A 16,438-nucleotide genomic window follows, 5' to 3' on the forward strand; every position below is an offset into this window, starting at 1 on the left:
GAGGGATATGATGTGTCAGTCTAAAGACTTATCACAGTAAAGATATGTCACAACTGACATCACAAGGCCTAATATGGGCATGTGTTTGTATACACTATTACTGAGTGAATTGATAAGCGGTAGAGTGGCCACAAAGTCATGTTCGAGAGTGTACATAAGGGGAGGAGGGAGAGAGAAAGAAAAAGAGAGTGAGAGATACAAGAATGGTGGGTGATGGAGAAGAACTGTCCACACACACACACACACATACACACACACACACACACACAGTACTACCAATGTACAAACCAGTTGTATGGTACCAAAGTTAAGGCACCAACCTGATTCTGTTAACACAAAGCAAACTTTGGAGTCTCTGACCCGAAAGGCGCCATTATAATAGCAGCAGCAACAACAACAACAACAATAATGATAGTAATAATAATAGTAATAACAAAAATAATAATGATAATAATAAGAATAATAATAATAGTAATAACAATAATGATAATAATAGTAATAATAATAATAATAATGATAATGATGATGATAATAATAATAATAATAATAATAATAATGATGATGATGACAGTTTGATTTTTCAGTTGAGGAGATACAAGATGAAAATAAATATGATAAACCAACAGAAGGCAAGTTATTTAAAAACTAATTAAATAATGACTCAATTAATTGATATTTTCATTCTGTTTGAGTGTAACATCCACTTAGAGGAAACCTTGGCACTGAACAGATTGGAAAACGATTCCATGGACACACACACACACACATGCCTGCACATGCACGCACACATCTGTTTGTGGTTCATGGGTTGTGGAGGGGGTGGGGAGAGAGATGTACCTGCGTGTGTACACATGGAATGGAGAGGGGGGGGGTGTAGTTGGTGTCTGTTATTGTAAGTTGATGATGTTACAGCAAATCTATATAAAACATCACCACCATCATCATCATCATCACCATCATCATCATCATCACCACTGCCATCATCATCACCAACATCATCATCATCATCATCACCACCAACACCACCATCACCATCACCATCATCATCATCATCATTTTAATGTCCTGCTTTTTGTACTTGTATTGGTTGGATAGTGTTTATTGAGGCATGTTTTTCTGCGGCTGGATGCCCTTCCTGTCACTAATCCTCACCTGCTTCCAAGAATGGTAAGATTCCTCCACAGCCAGGCATGGTTTTTATTTAAGTTACAGGGACGTAAACACACCAGCATCAATTGTCAAGCAATGGTGGGGGGACAAATACAAACATATACATATATATATATATATATATATATATATATATATATATATGACAAGCTTCTTTCAGTTTCCATCTACCAAATCCACTCACAAGGCTTTGGTCAGCCCGAGGCTATAGCAGAAAACACTTGCCCAAAGTGCTACACAGTGGGACTGAACCTGGAACCATGTGGTTGGGAAGCAAGTTTCTTACCACACAGCCACACCTGTGTCTATCTATACACACATATATATCATATTATATTATATTATATTATATTATATTATATTATATTATATTATATTATATTATATTATATTATATTAATTATATTATATAATATTATATTATATTATATTATATTATATTATATAATATTATATTATATTATATTATATTATATTATATTATATTATATTATATTATATTATATTATATTATATTAATTATATTATATAATATTATATTATATTATATTATATTATATTATATTATATAATATTATATTATATTATATTATATTATATTATATTATATTATATTATATTATATTATATAATATTATATTATATTATATTATATTATATTATATTATATATATAGTTTGCGTGCATCTGTCTTCTGCACAAATATTGTTAGTGTTACATCACAAGAACTGTGTAACTTCTCCTGGATCTGCTCTCTTCAACATCCTGTCAAGACACACAAGAGAAGAAAAAGATCCCATGACAGTCAAACACTTCCTGGATAGATATCTCCCACATATCTTTCACTAGGGGTACAGATTCCTTTAAACAATATATTTTCCCGAGAATATGTAAGAAGAATCGATGAGGTGGGACGGGGGGGGGCATGTTAACTTGGATTACATTTTGAAAACATGCACCAACAGCAAACGGAAATCTTATGGAAAAGAGAGGGAGAGAGATGAATGGAAGTCTCCAAAGTCGAGACAGACAGAAATAAAGAGAGTGATTCTGTTACTTACCCATCTTTCTGACCGGAATGGTAACGAAGGCTATCACTTAGTACTCCAGTTTGTGGATAGTTAACGAAATATTTCCTGGACATTTTGGCGGAACCTGTTCGTTAGTTAGTAATTGGTCACATTGTTGTTGTAGTTATTGTTGTTGTTGTTGTTGTGTGATGATGTAGTTCTTGATGTAGTTTATGGCATCATTGACATTTGGAAGAGGCGGAGGAGGAGGAGGAGGAAAGCAGTTTAAATTGTATCAAACACTGAATCCATCTTACATTTGGTTTGCATTTGTTTTATGGCGGCAGATATTTTTAGAGTCGTGGATACGAGAGGGTAAAAACCACGACAGTCATTTTCGGAAGGAAAACAGAAAGAAACTAGCAACACTAAATATGTTTTCACACACTAGAGAATTATATAAAAATATATAAAAAAAACATTTTTTTTTTCCATCACCGAGACCTAAGGGAGTTTAAAAAAAACACACAACACTCACACACACACTTGCTAAAAATAAATAACAAGTAGCTTTCAGTTATCTTAATTTCATTGAGTAATAATAATAATAACAACAATAATAATGATAATAAAAACAAGAACAACAACAACAGCAAACAACAGCAAGAGTCAGAAGGCAGAATGTCTGACTGTTTAAAACTTGTGTCCACAAAAGTAATCTGACTCTTTGCTAGTTTTCTGTGTGAAGTCTTGCCAGGAATGTTCAGCTGAAGAATACTGAGCTGCGAGATTTGGAAATGCCACCACTTGGCCGGCCTTCTTCTGTACTTCTTTAGCAGAAGAGATTTTCCTAAATAACAATAACCCTTTCATAAGCTACATTTGTCTACACACACACACACACACACACACACACACACACAGTTCTTCTGTTATAGACAAGTGTTTACAGAAACATACATGTATATATACGAGTGTTTACAGATATATTAGTGTCTATACACACAGATCTATCTATCTGTCTATATGTATATATATATAGAGAGAGAGAGGGGGGGGATAGATAGATAGATAAATAGATATAAATGTTTATAAAGTTTATATGTATATTTAAATGTGTATAGAAGGCAGTGCTCCAGTATGGTCGCAGTTTAATGCCTGAAACAGGGAACGGAATAAACGGAAGTGTGTGTATATGAATGAAGATGTGAATGCATATGTGAATGTGTATGCATGTGCATGAGTATAGTGTGCATGTGTATGAAAATGTGCATGTGTGAGAGAAGAGTTGTATTACAATGCCGTTTGGGATTAATTTCAGTCTCGGAACTCAGAGAGAGGTTAATTTTGCTCCTTGACATTCATACATGATGTAGGGTAAAGAGAAAAAAAAAAACAGTAAGGGTCATGTGTGTGTGTGTGTGTGTGTGTTAGTTAAAATTTGAATGCGTGTTGGTACATATACATGTGGTGAAACACACCCACATGAATGCTGCATGGAAATCAACCTCTCAATTAGTAACTCCTACCATTACTAAGTTGTATCTATCTGACTTTAACATACACACACATACAAACACTCACACACACATCTCCACTCGCTGCAGCCGTATGCAAAGACAATAATATTTAGTGTTTGTCAATTCTTCCTGCTGTTTATTTATTCCGTACCACTCACTCGGCTACAACTAAGACAACAACGGCCCCTTTATGTTGATGATGGCTACAGGCATAATAAACACTCCCTCACCCTTAAACATTGGGATTGTGTGTGGGTGGAGGGGGGTGAGAAATACACCCTTTCCCCCCTCGCACTAAACCAGTTTGAAAGAAAGAATGGCTCAACATTAGACTGGTTAACACATTGCACTTTGATTTTCAACTAAACATGCAACTACAACATTTATCTAACTCTGTTTTTACATATACATACATACATATATATATATATATATATATATATATATATATATATATATATATATATATATAGAACTACACACACACACACACACACACACACACACAGTGAGCAATAAATAGTTAAATATTCTAAAACTTATCTGCTGAGGTTAAATCCTGTTAAACAGTTGATTCCAAAGAGGACATTGGTCATTAAAATCCAAAATATTTGCTTTTTTTTTTTATTTAACTGATTTCAATGAAATTCTTTTCCACAATGTTTGATTCCAAATATAAAAAAATATTTAAAAATGAAAAGAAACGTTGTCCTCCAAACTGCAGCACACCCTCACTGTGTTTGCATCTATTTATTCATCTTTTCCCTCCATAAGTTCAACATTTATGTCAATAAATACAAATTGAAACAAGATCAGATTTCTTGTTGTGTAATTTTCTGAGATTTTTTTTTTTTTTAATTATTATTTTACTTTTTCTTCATCCACATGCACACGTTCACACATACCCATATAAACACATTCACGCACATATACACACACACATATATATAAATTATTAGTTCGTCCGTCGTTGTCGACGATGACCAAGGACATCAGATGGGAGAAGAAGGCAGGGCACCGTATGTCCAGCTGTGGACAATTAGTCTGATGTGTGTTTGGAAGGCGCTGTCGCAGTTTGGGCACCGGTGATCTGCTGGGGGCACACTAATACACACACACACACAGACACACTGTTGGAATCAAAAAGACTCTTATTATTGTTGTAATTGTTGCGGACATAAAAATAGCCAGTGTGAGTTGATCATGAAAATGAAGCAGGAGACAGTGATTGCCATGTTAATAATAATGAACATGATATCAGAAATAAAAAAAACTGGATGCTAAATATCAGAGAAAAAAAAGAAATTGTGAAGTAGAAGAGAAATTTAGTCTGTTCTAACTTGTAAAAGATATTTGAATAGGTCTTGGCAACACCAGAGAAGAGACACTTTGCACAATGTGAGAGAGAGAGAGAGAGAGAGAGAGTCTGTTTGTTGATGGTTGTATGTATAAGTATAAGTTTGAAGTTGGTGTGTCATTAGTGAAAGAGTACATTTTCATCCTTACTGATCATTGGTTAATAGGAGAGTCTCATATATCCAACACAAACACGAACATATATAAGTGTGTGTGTGCATACATGTGTTTGTATGAATACACACTCACACACACATGTATGTATGTACTTAAGTATGTGTATATATATATATATATATATATATATATATATATTTGTACGTATGTATATATGTGTGAGTATGTGGATATATATATGTGTGTGTATATGGGTATATGTGTGTGTGTGTAAATATATATGTATGTATGTATATATACATACATGTATACATCTGTGTTTATGTCTATATCTAAATACACATACACAAAGCGAAAAATGCATACAGACATGCATATGTACATGCACACATATACACACACACATACATACATGCACACATACACACGCATACATACACACAGACACATGCATACATGCACACGTACGCACATACACACACACACCAGCACGTATGCTTCCACAGATATAGTTTACCAAGATTGCCAGAGATTAGTTCGGTTGTTATTCGTTAAACTGGTTATTTACCATTTATTTATTGATGTTTTTGTTGTTGTTAAACCAATGCCGGATAACTCCCCTTCAACCAGCTCCCACCCACCCACCTTCTCTCTCTCTCCGATTTCTTTGTGCAGACTTTAATAGCAACAACAACAACAACAACAACAACAACAACAATAAAGACAGCCGCGTTTATTATTGTCAAGTTCACAAGTCAAACGTACCACTTGGGTTTCTTTCGACGCAGTAAAATGACGGAAATGACAAAAAGTCAGCTATTTTTGAACAGGTTATTATTTTGAGAGATTTTTTTTTTCTTTCTGTTTTTTTTTTCTTTACAGAGAGACCGAAGCAAGGATAATCATTGCTGTGGAAAATGTCAGAAGGTTTGAACAGTTTTGAAGGTGGTAAGGTTAGAGAGTTAGTCACCTAACTCTCTAACAGGGAAACAAGTCTGTGAAACATCATTTGAGAACAGAAGGATGGCTATATATACAGTAACTATACACACAGGCTATAGAAATGGTGCAGGTGCATGGCTTAGTGGTTAGCGGGTGTTGGACTCATGACTGTAAGATTCTAGCTTCAGTCCCACTGCATGGCACCTTGGGCAAGTGTCTTCTACTATGGCCTTGGATTTGGTAGACAGTAACTGAAAGAAGCCCATCATATATATATATATATATATTCTTTTACTTGTTTCAGTCATTTGACTGTGGCCATACTGGAGGAGCACCACCTTCAGTTGAAGAATTCAACCCCAGGACTTATTCTTTGTAAGCTGAGTACATATTCTATCGATCTCTTTTGCCAAACCGCTAATTTACGAGGACATAAACACACTAACATCAGTTGTCAAGTGATGGTGGGGGTGGGGGAAAACACAGTCTATAGTAGAAGACACTTGCCCAAGGTGCTACGCAGTGGGACTGAACCCGGAACCATGTGGCTGGTAAGCAAGCTTCTTACCACACAGCCACATCAGCTCAATCAAGGACAGCCTGGGGCCAAACATAAACCCGATTACTATATAAAACAAAAATGCAAAATGCAAACAAAAAATACATACACAAAACATATAAAAGTGTTATTGTACAAAATACAATAAAACATGGAGAAACAAATAAAAAAAAACAGCCCAAAAAGCAAAATTGTTGAGAATTCCGACAGTAATTAACTTTGTACTACAATGTAAGTATTGGTGACATTAACGATGATTGCTGCTTGGTATTTGCAAGCAACACAAATAATTTGCCTCCTGTGTTAAGAGAAAATTATATGAGATTTAGATTTGATAAAAATAATGTAAAGGGCAGTCATTTCACTTGTAATTTAGCGTGGCCATCAGTGTTATGAAGGGGGAAGAAGAGAGAGAGAGAGAGAGAGCAGACTGGAGTTAAATGAGGTGCTTATTCTAAGCCCTTCTGCAAATTGGTCTAAAAGAATCCCAGCAGAACAATCGTGTGGCAGTTTTGTTGTTCACACAGCAAAGTGTAAAGTTGGTAATTCTTAGTGTATTAACATGTCAAAGACTTTTATTTCTTTATAATCATTCTTTTTTTTTTTTTTCTCTGTTGGCATCAAAACATCAATACAGTGACCAAATATATGGTCTATTAGTTGTAATTTCATAAAAAATTGATGCGACAGTTGGTTGGTTTGGATTCTTTGACAAACCAGTTTATTTTAAATTATCTTGGCTGATCTAATTCTGCGGTTCTTGAAATTCGTTCTCACTGGCAACACATTTCACAGTAAATAAACATATTTCCACACAGTTTCTACATAAAGACAAAAGAAACCTAAATATAGCATAGGTGCAGGTACAGCTGTGTGGTAAGAAGCTTGCTTCCCAACCACATGATTTCAGGTTCATCCCCACAACGTAGAACCTTGGGCAAGTATCTTCTATTATAGCCATGGGCTGACCAAAAACTTGTGAGTAGATTTGCTAGATGGAAACTGAAAGAAGCCTGTCATATATGTGTGTGTGTGTGTGTCATTGAGTCTGTGTTTCTCCTTCAGAAGTAAAACAAGTAAATAAATACACACACACACACACACACACACACACACACACACACACACACACAGACAAATAGATAAGTAGATAGATAGATAGATAGATAGGTAGACAGGTAGGCAGATAGACAGAGAGAGATGCACACATATTTGTAAATATACACACATGCATATACATACATATATAAACATACACACACCCATATACCTATATATAAACATATACACACACACATGCACATGCACATAAACACACATATACGTACACACACACACCTACACACACACACACACATATCATCTTTAATACATACCCAGTGTGCGATGGAGTGATTGCTGTCTTCATACATCTTTCACAGCTGCCTACATCGTACCCTTACAAAAGGGAGTATACCTGTTGGTTTTAGGGTCCCCGCCGTACATAAATTATTGTGTTTTGACATGTTGAGTAAGGATAAGTTACAATAGTCTGTGTGTCAGAATATACACAGTTGTTGCTGAAAGAAAGAAATGTCTGCTCGTATATATATATCAATATAGTTTGAAAGTCTAAGCAAAAATGTGTCTGTGAACATAACTCTTGGTGTATTAATGCTGGCAGTCACCCCCCCCCCCCCCGCCCCAGAAAGTTGTGATTGTCTGAAGCAAATAGCTTAGTTTTGATGTACGTGCAAAAGAAAATAATGTATGTCACAACAGTTTAACCTTCGACCCGACTTTAACAACGAAATATTCTAGTTATGCATGAACGGTATAGCCAATCCAGCTTCTCAAAGTGCAAACATAAACGCAGAATAGAACTAATGTAATTTATGGCCAGAACGGCTTCGAGCAATGTCTGTCTGGTGAATGTGCCGCTAACAAAATCTGTCGCAGGAATTAGTTACAGTTGAGATAAATTCCAAACTGGATGATGCTTAAAGAAAAATGAGAATTACACAAATATTGTACATAAAGGTGTGGATGTTATTCTAAAAGTTTAACATATATAATGCTGCCGTCATCATTATCGTCATCATTATCATTTTTCCATGGTTGGGGCTCTTCCCCAGCACAACTTCTCTCTATTTGTTGTAGTCCCTTTATCATCTGCTTCATAAGTTCCAACCTCCAGATGTCACCTTTCACCCCCCCCCCCCACCCCCACCCTGTGGTCATCTTCCCCACCAAAGTTCCTTCCATTGATATTCCTTGGCTCTTCTTTACTCAACCGTTATCCATCATATTCTTCGCCAACCAATTTCACCACACTCTTATCTCTTTCACACTACATCAGGTTCTTTCACAACCAATTTTTTTCCTCCCATTTTTTTCTGTCTATTTTTTCTCTCTCTCTCTCTCTCTCTCTCTCTCGCTCCATTTCTGCTCGGTCGTTCATGCACGCTAAGTTTACATATCCTGGTGATTATGTCCCCTTTATTCCTGTATTCATTGATTATGTTCTGCCACCATACAATACTGTACTCTGTACCCAAACATCAAACAATCTACCCTTCAACTGGAGAAAGAATCCCTCCATTACCAACACAAGCAATACCTCTCCCAGCTTTTCCTACCCAACCCCTAGAGTAGAAAAGAATATATTACTGCAATACCATCAAGGCTGTGGGCTGGCAGAAACGTTAGCACGTCGGGCGAAATGCTTAGCGGTATTTCGTCTGTCTTTACATTCTGAGTTCATATTCTGCTGAGGTCGACTTTGCCTTTCATCCTTTCAGGGACAATAAATTAAATACCAGCTGTGTACTGGGGTAAATCTAATCGACTGGCCCCTGCCCCTAAAATTTCTGGCCTTGTGCCTTGAGTAGAAAAGATTATTACAATAGCACCAGAATGAGAAACTTCCTCCTCAAAGTAATAAATCAAACAATAAATTCCTGACATCCAATGAATTACAGAAATTTCAATGGAAACAGAAGCAGAGAATTGGCCGAGTGGAAGAGGATGAATGCCTCAGATCGACACTGTCATCACCTTTGATGTGCATCATCATCATCATTTAACGTCTGTTGTCTATGCTGGTATGGGTTGGATGGTCTGACCAGAGCTGGCAAGTTGGAAAGCTGACCAAGTTCCAGTCTAATTTGGTATGGTTTCTTTGGTTGGATGCCCTTCCTAACATGCCCACCACTTTACAGAGTGTGCTGGATGCTTTTACATGGCACCACACGAGCACTTCTAGAAGCAATCATAGGCAAAGGGAGCAGGCAGTAAGCAATAAATACATGAACACAAATATATGTACACACACACAAACACATACATATTCTGTAAACTGCTGAAAATGACAAAATGACACATCACTTTGGACATGCACTATCACAGTGAATGAGATGGCAAGAAAATCTAACAATGGACTTATTTCAACAATCACCTGAACAGGTGCATTTTACACCTTGGCTGTAAGATAATGCTTACAGAACATCTCACCAATGAACTAAAGATATAAAAAAGATGTCGAAACAATTGCAGTGATTTTAAATAAAGAATATTGGTAATTCCTTTTGTATTTGGTTTGCAAGATTCTTTATGTGAATTTGTGTGTTGAAGCACATTTTATTGAGTCTGGGGAGAGTCATTCTCTTTTAGTGCCTTAATAACTTAACACACTCACCAGTCCGATTTCTACTCGTTTACTTATGCTAAATTAATGAGGCACTAAAAGACAATGACTCTCCCTAGATACAATAAAATTGGTAATTCCATTTTCTATCATTGATCTGTGTATTCTAACATGTATAAACATTAGCAAGCCAGAGAAGAATGTATGATTTTGAATTCTGTAACTTACCGAGTGCACTTGAAGCACGCCTTATGGTAAACCACACCTTTGATAGAAACCCGATCATCGCGAATACTAAAGCCACATAAACTGCAAAGGTCGGTCTGCGAGTTGCTTGCCATGTTATTCTGGCGTCGGGGCAAGCTGTGGTGACCGAAACCGATTGGCTGCAGACTACTGTTTGAGCATTGGTGCATCTGCGGAGGACATGTCAAAGGTCGCTGGTTGCAGCCATATTTTTTGAGGCTGCGCAGACTGACACTTTCGTCTTGAACAGAGTCGAATGACTCTTCTGGAAAGAAGGAAAGAAGAAAAAAAAAGAAATCAAGAATTACATCAATAATTAAAAATGCCAAACGAACGACAAAGTAATAATAAACCTTGAAGAGATTAAAAGTATATTACGAGGGGGGTGGGGTGGAATATACAGACTGGAAGAGAACAGTAAATATGATTTAGTCATCTGGCCAGAGTGGTCAGTAAAGTGACCGCTAGAAATAAACAGTACGTGTGTGTGTGTGGTGGGGTGGAGGATGGGTGAGGTGGTAATGAGTTAATGGAGAACTAAAGAAGCTACAGGCAGTTTATCGACAAAGCTATGATGTTTCTGATGGAATTGTCGCTGGTGTTGTTGTTGTTGTTGATGTTGTTAAATGTTACATAGCTTGTGTAACTGTTACTGCTGTTGTTGTTGTTGGCAATGGTGACGATGGTTGTTATAGCTATATTGCCTTTGGCACTAATAATGATAATGACAGTGGTGGTGATGTGGATGGTGGTGGACGTGGTGATGGTGATAGTGGCAGTAGGTGATAATGATGATGATGATGATGATGTTGGTGGTGATAGTAGTGGCAATAATACTAGTCGTGGTGGTGATGATGACGACATTAACAATGTCTTTGGTGGTGGTGGTGGTGGTGGTGGTGGTGGAGGTGGTGGTGGTGGTGAGAGACGAGAGCATTGTTGGTTTGCTGTTCAGTTCTTATTGTATGCCACTGAAAGCAGAGTTCTTGCTGCAGGCAATATTGGCCACCGACTATAATTGGTCATTATACTTACCATTCTATTGTAAAATAGCACTCCAAGAGTAGCTGAACCATTCCTAAAAGAGTGGAGACAATCTTGACAGAGGAGCCAACCACGGAATTATGTCAATACTCGTTAGATTTGGCTATAATTAGCATGCCATTATGAGATTTCAAGACAACCATCAAATTCCTTTCATATTTGATAAGTAATTTCCACAAGTCAAGTGCAGTGGAATATATGAAGAATTCTCCCTTTCAGCTGAGTTGGAGAAGTAGTCAGGTGGAAGTGAGTAAATGGAAAAACTGAGAAATGACAGGAACATAATATTCTCATTATTATTATTATTATTATCATTATTATTATTATTATTGTCATTATTATTATTATTATTATTATCATTATTATTATTGTCATTATTATTATTATTATTATTATTATTACTAAGGTGGTGAGATGGACGAAATGCTTAGCGGTAATTTACTCGTCGCTACACCGAGTTCAACTTTGCCTATTAATTAAGTACCAGTTGCATACTGGGGTCAATCTAATCGACTGCCCTCCCCCCACCAAAAAAAAATTTCAGGCCTTGTGCCTAGAGTAGAAAAGGTTGTTATTATTATTATTATTACTATTAAAAAGCAGTAAGCTGGCAGAATCGTTAGCATGTGGGACGAAATGCTTAACAGTATTTCACCTGTCGCTACATTCTGAGTTCAAATTCCGCCAAGGTTGACTTTGCCTTTTGCCAAACTGCTAAGTTACAAGGATATAAACACACCAACACCGACTGCGAAGTGGTGATGGGTGACACACACACACACATGTAATGATGGGCTTCTTTCAGTTTCTGTCTACCAAATCTACTCACAAAGTTTTGGTCAGGCTGAAGCTATAGAAGACACTTGCGTAAGGTGCCGTACAGTGGGACTGAACCCTGAACCACATGGCTAGGAAGCAAACTCCTTACCATATAGCCATGCCAGCGCCTATAAATCTTTTTTGGGGGGGGGGGGAATTTGCAAAGACAAAGTCAGCAAGGACAACAGAAGATAAAACTGACCAAACGTAACCATTTGAGTAGCAGAGCCTTTCATTAAAATCTGATTCTTTTAAATCCATAAATTTAAGGAAATCTCAAGAGGAGGAAGACAGGAAAAGAAAACAACAAAAATGTTAGCAATTCAACTGATTATGTTTTTGTTTTCGTTCTTCTTTCAGACATGATGGTAAATTGGCAACAAATACCAATTAGTACAAAACTAAACCACTTCAAATTGAGTTGGAACTGAAATAAGAAACCATGATGGCAAAAGATAGAATAATAAGCGTTTGTTTTGTTGTCAAGTGTGTTGGAAGAATAGGAAGAACCAAAACAAAAGACAGAAGATTCAGAGACAGCATGACTGACGACTGACGTATTGGCTGAAGTGGAAGCAGAGATATCATTTGATGAATTATAGGCTTCAGCCATGTGAATATATTTGTAGCCAGGTGAATAAATAATTTACTGGAGAGAGAGAGAGAGGACAGTGAGGTAGGGAAGTATAAAATACAGAATGAAATGAAGGACCACCACCATCATCATTATCGATATCATTATAATGATACATCCATTTTCCATGCTGGCATGGGTTGGACAGTTTGGCAGGAGCTGACAAGGTTGGGAGCTGGCAGGGCTGAGAGATAACAAGGTTGGAAGATGGCAAGGTTGGGAGAAGACAAGGCTGGGAGACAGATGGCAAAGCTGGGAGACAGCAAAGTTGGGAGACGGCAAGTTGTTTCAGTCATTTGTAAAAGAATAAAAGAATGTTGTCTCTCTATCATTTTCAATGAGTCTATAAAGACTCTTTCCTGGTCTTGTTTATCTATCAGTTCTACATACAACAAGTTTAGGATTCGAAATTTTCAGACAAAACCTCTACAGAGTAACAAACACCCATTATTCAGATCTCTTATAACTGATGTATATCAAAGTAGATGCCTGTTAGATGTCTCACAGCAATGCAGTAAACAACGGTTTGGAGTCGCCTTTTTTAACTTTCATTGCTGAAGAGATTTCACTGTTAAAAAAACCTGTTGGAGCCAAAATATTGATAAAATGTTGGACAACAGTGTTTGGTAGTTAAGGTCAACATATTGAGATTGGTCACAGAGATGATGGTACTAATGACTGTTTCATTAAAGCCATGTTGTGTACTTATAGCAATATACTGACTAATATGCAAGTTTTGTTCCCTTGTACTTAGAGTAAGGGGAAGAATTTAAACTAAAACATAATCTCTAACATTAGAAATGATCTCACCAAAAGAATTCAAACAGTACACAGCATGTCTTTAATTTTATCCCTACCTCTCTCTCTCTCTCTCTCAATCCATCTGTCTGTCTAGCTATCTATCTATCTATTTATTTATCTATCTATCTAGCTTTTATGCTTCTGGCTTTATATACATACAGCACACACACACACACACATGCATATCTGTATGTATGTTATGACAGAGCAAGGAAGAGAGAGAGAGAGAAAGAAATGGATTATAGGAAGCAAAGTCGGTAAGATTCTATATATTTCTTGTCAGCAGAGAGAAACAAAAGTACCGTTGCCTCCGTTTATAAGCACAACAACATGGTCATTGAAATCAACCAAGTGCACACTTTAAGTGAAACACTGTTTTGAAATGGAGCATATTGGAATAAAGATAAATCTAACAGATACCCACATAATCAAAGATACACACACACACACACGCCCACACATATATAGAAGCACACAGAAACATGTCTGCACACACACAAACACTTAACATACATATACATACGCAAAATATATGTAAAAGACTACATTTATATATATATATATATATATATATATATATATATATATATATATATATATATACACACACACACAAACATACGCGTTCAAAACACACATATCCATGTATGTCTGCACACACACACACACACACACACGCATGTACCTGTACATTGGCAACAATTAATTGAGCTGTATTAAAACATACAACAGCCAAAAGCCGAGTGCCTAGTAATAATGATGGAGAAGCCATGAAATAACATTGAAATCTTTGGCCGTCAAACTTAGAAACACAACTGTTTATGAAGGTTGAAATGTTGCTGTCGGTGTTTGTTGCCTTTATTATTATTCAACAAATTTCATCAGAGGAGGAGACAGGGTTGCACTTTTCACCTTTCTCAGGGTCTCTGTGACTCGTACAAGGAAGGGAGGAAACTTCCTTCCCCCCCCCCCCACACACACACACATGCAGCAGACTTGCTATGATTGGAGACTAAACCAATTGTAAAATGGTGCAGCAGACAAATCACAGAAATGAGATTAAATAGTCTCAAATTACAGAAATGAGATTAAATAGTCTCAAACTCTTCAGCATTCTAACTCACCATATCCAGCCGAAATATTCTATCTGTTCTATGTTCAAACTGACCAGATCTAGCCTTTCACACCTACACTACAATTTCATTGTAGAAAATAAGCAATCACTTCATTGAAATCTCAAAGCTATGAGATAATCCATGATTAATTGAAAACAATGTGAATAAATAAGGATTACATTTGACAGAATAATCAGATTGTTAAAGGGTTGAACCAGATATTCTTCCTGTTTTACATTCAAATTGACCAGATTTGGCCTCTCTCACCTACCCTACAATGTCATTCTAAAAATACACAATCACATCATGGAAAGAATTCAAGACCATAATTGTTGAATGCACCAGACACTGATGCAAAACAAATCCTTAACACATCAGATCTTGTGAAACCAGGGTGTATTTCGGTGGCAGGAAACATGTAAGATATTTCTTCAAAGAATACAACCATTTTCCAAGCCTCAAGAATGGAATTATTTAATAAAATGAAAGATTATAAAGTTATAGATTCTGACTGTAAGGAGAATTGAATGCAAGCAAGTGGAATAAGAGCTGTCAGGAATTTTGACATTCGGAAGAAGAAGGGGACGGAAAGGGAGAAGCAGTTGATATGCAATAGAATTAACACAAAGAGGAGACAGAATTGATCCAAGGACAAGAGAGTTAAAGGACAGTGAAAAGTGACCAATAGTGGACAGGAAGGAAGTTAATATGACTGTCAAAGTAATTTGGTTAGTCTCAATCAATGAGAAAACAGGAAGGAAAAGACAGTTTCTCCTGTAGACAAGAGAGAAGATGAGAGAAGAGGAGGAAAAGAAACAAGAAAAAGGGAGACAGAGAGTAAAAGAAGGAGAGAAAGCAAGAAAGAGAAAGTGAGGAGAGAAAAAGAAGAAGAGAGAAATTAGAAAGGGGGAGAGAGGAAGTAAGAGAGACAGGAAGATAGAAAGTGAGAGGAGGAGGAAGAGGAGGAGGAAAATGGTATTGGTTGTTGTTTTGCTCAAGGTTAATCTTGACAGAGAGAGACATGAGATCAAAAACCCTTTCCACCCATAACTGCATTATTAAAATTGTTTTTGTTGTTATAAAGAACCAAGTGTTAGCTGAGGGTAATTTGGCTGCTATTTCTTGCACATAGAGACTACAAAGAGTCTTTGACTTTAACAGCAATATTTACCAGTGAAAATGAAGACCACAGTCATAAAAGCAGTTAAATAAAGACCCGATTTCAATTTCTTGTATCATGATATATATACATTCCATGACGGCCTGTCCCGTCATTAGACGACGTTTGAGAGAGAGAGACAGACAGCTAGACAGAGCTGCATCAATGCTCAACTGGTTCTTATTTACTCAGTAACAGTTCAGTAGACTGAAGCTCAAGGAGCTAGGTTACCCAGTCCAAGTGAAGGAATTGAACCCTTAACCTTGTGATCATGAGCCAAACAATCTAACCACAAAGCTAAGCAACCTTCACTGAACATTA

At 36.7% G+C, this 16,438-nt stretch overlaps 1 protein-coding gene across 17 annotated transcripts in view; it reads right to left on the reverse strand.

The window, feature by feature from the left end:
- The window catches only part of LOC106883520 (rap1 GTPase-activating protein 1), a 411,187-nt gene that overhangs the window by 279,689 nt on the left and 115,060 nt on the right, over nucleotides 1–16,438 (reverse strand). For all 17 annotated transcript variants that reach the window (XM_089342809.1, XM_089342816.1, XM_089342819.1 and 14 more), the window contains one exon: nucleotides 10,528–10,810. In XM_089342809.1, the coding sequence (XP_089198935.1) occupies nucleotides 10,528–10,810 (283 nt within the window). The remainder of the gene's footprint in view (nucleotides 1–10,527; nucleotides 10,811–16,438) is intronic.

The sequence above is a fragment of the Octopus bimaculoides genome, chromosome 26, assembly GCF_046866305.1.
Source record: "Octopus bimaculoides isolate indiv1 chromosome 26, ASM4686630v1, whole genome shotgun sequence".
Taxonomy (NCBI): domain Eukaryota; kingdom Metazoa; phylum Mollusca; class Cephalopoda; order Octopoda; family Octopodidae; genus Octopus; species Octopus bimaculoides.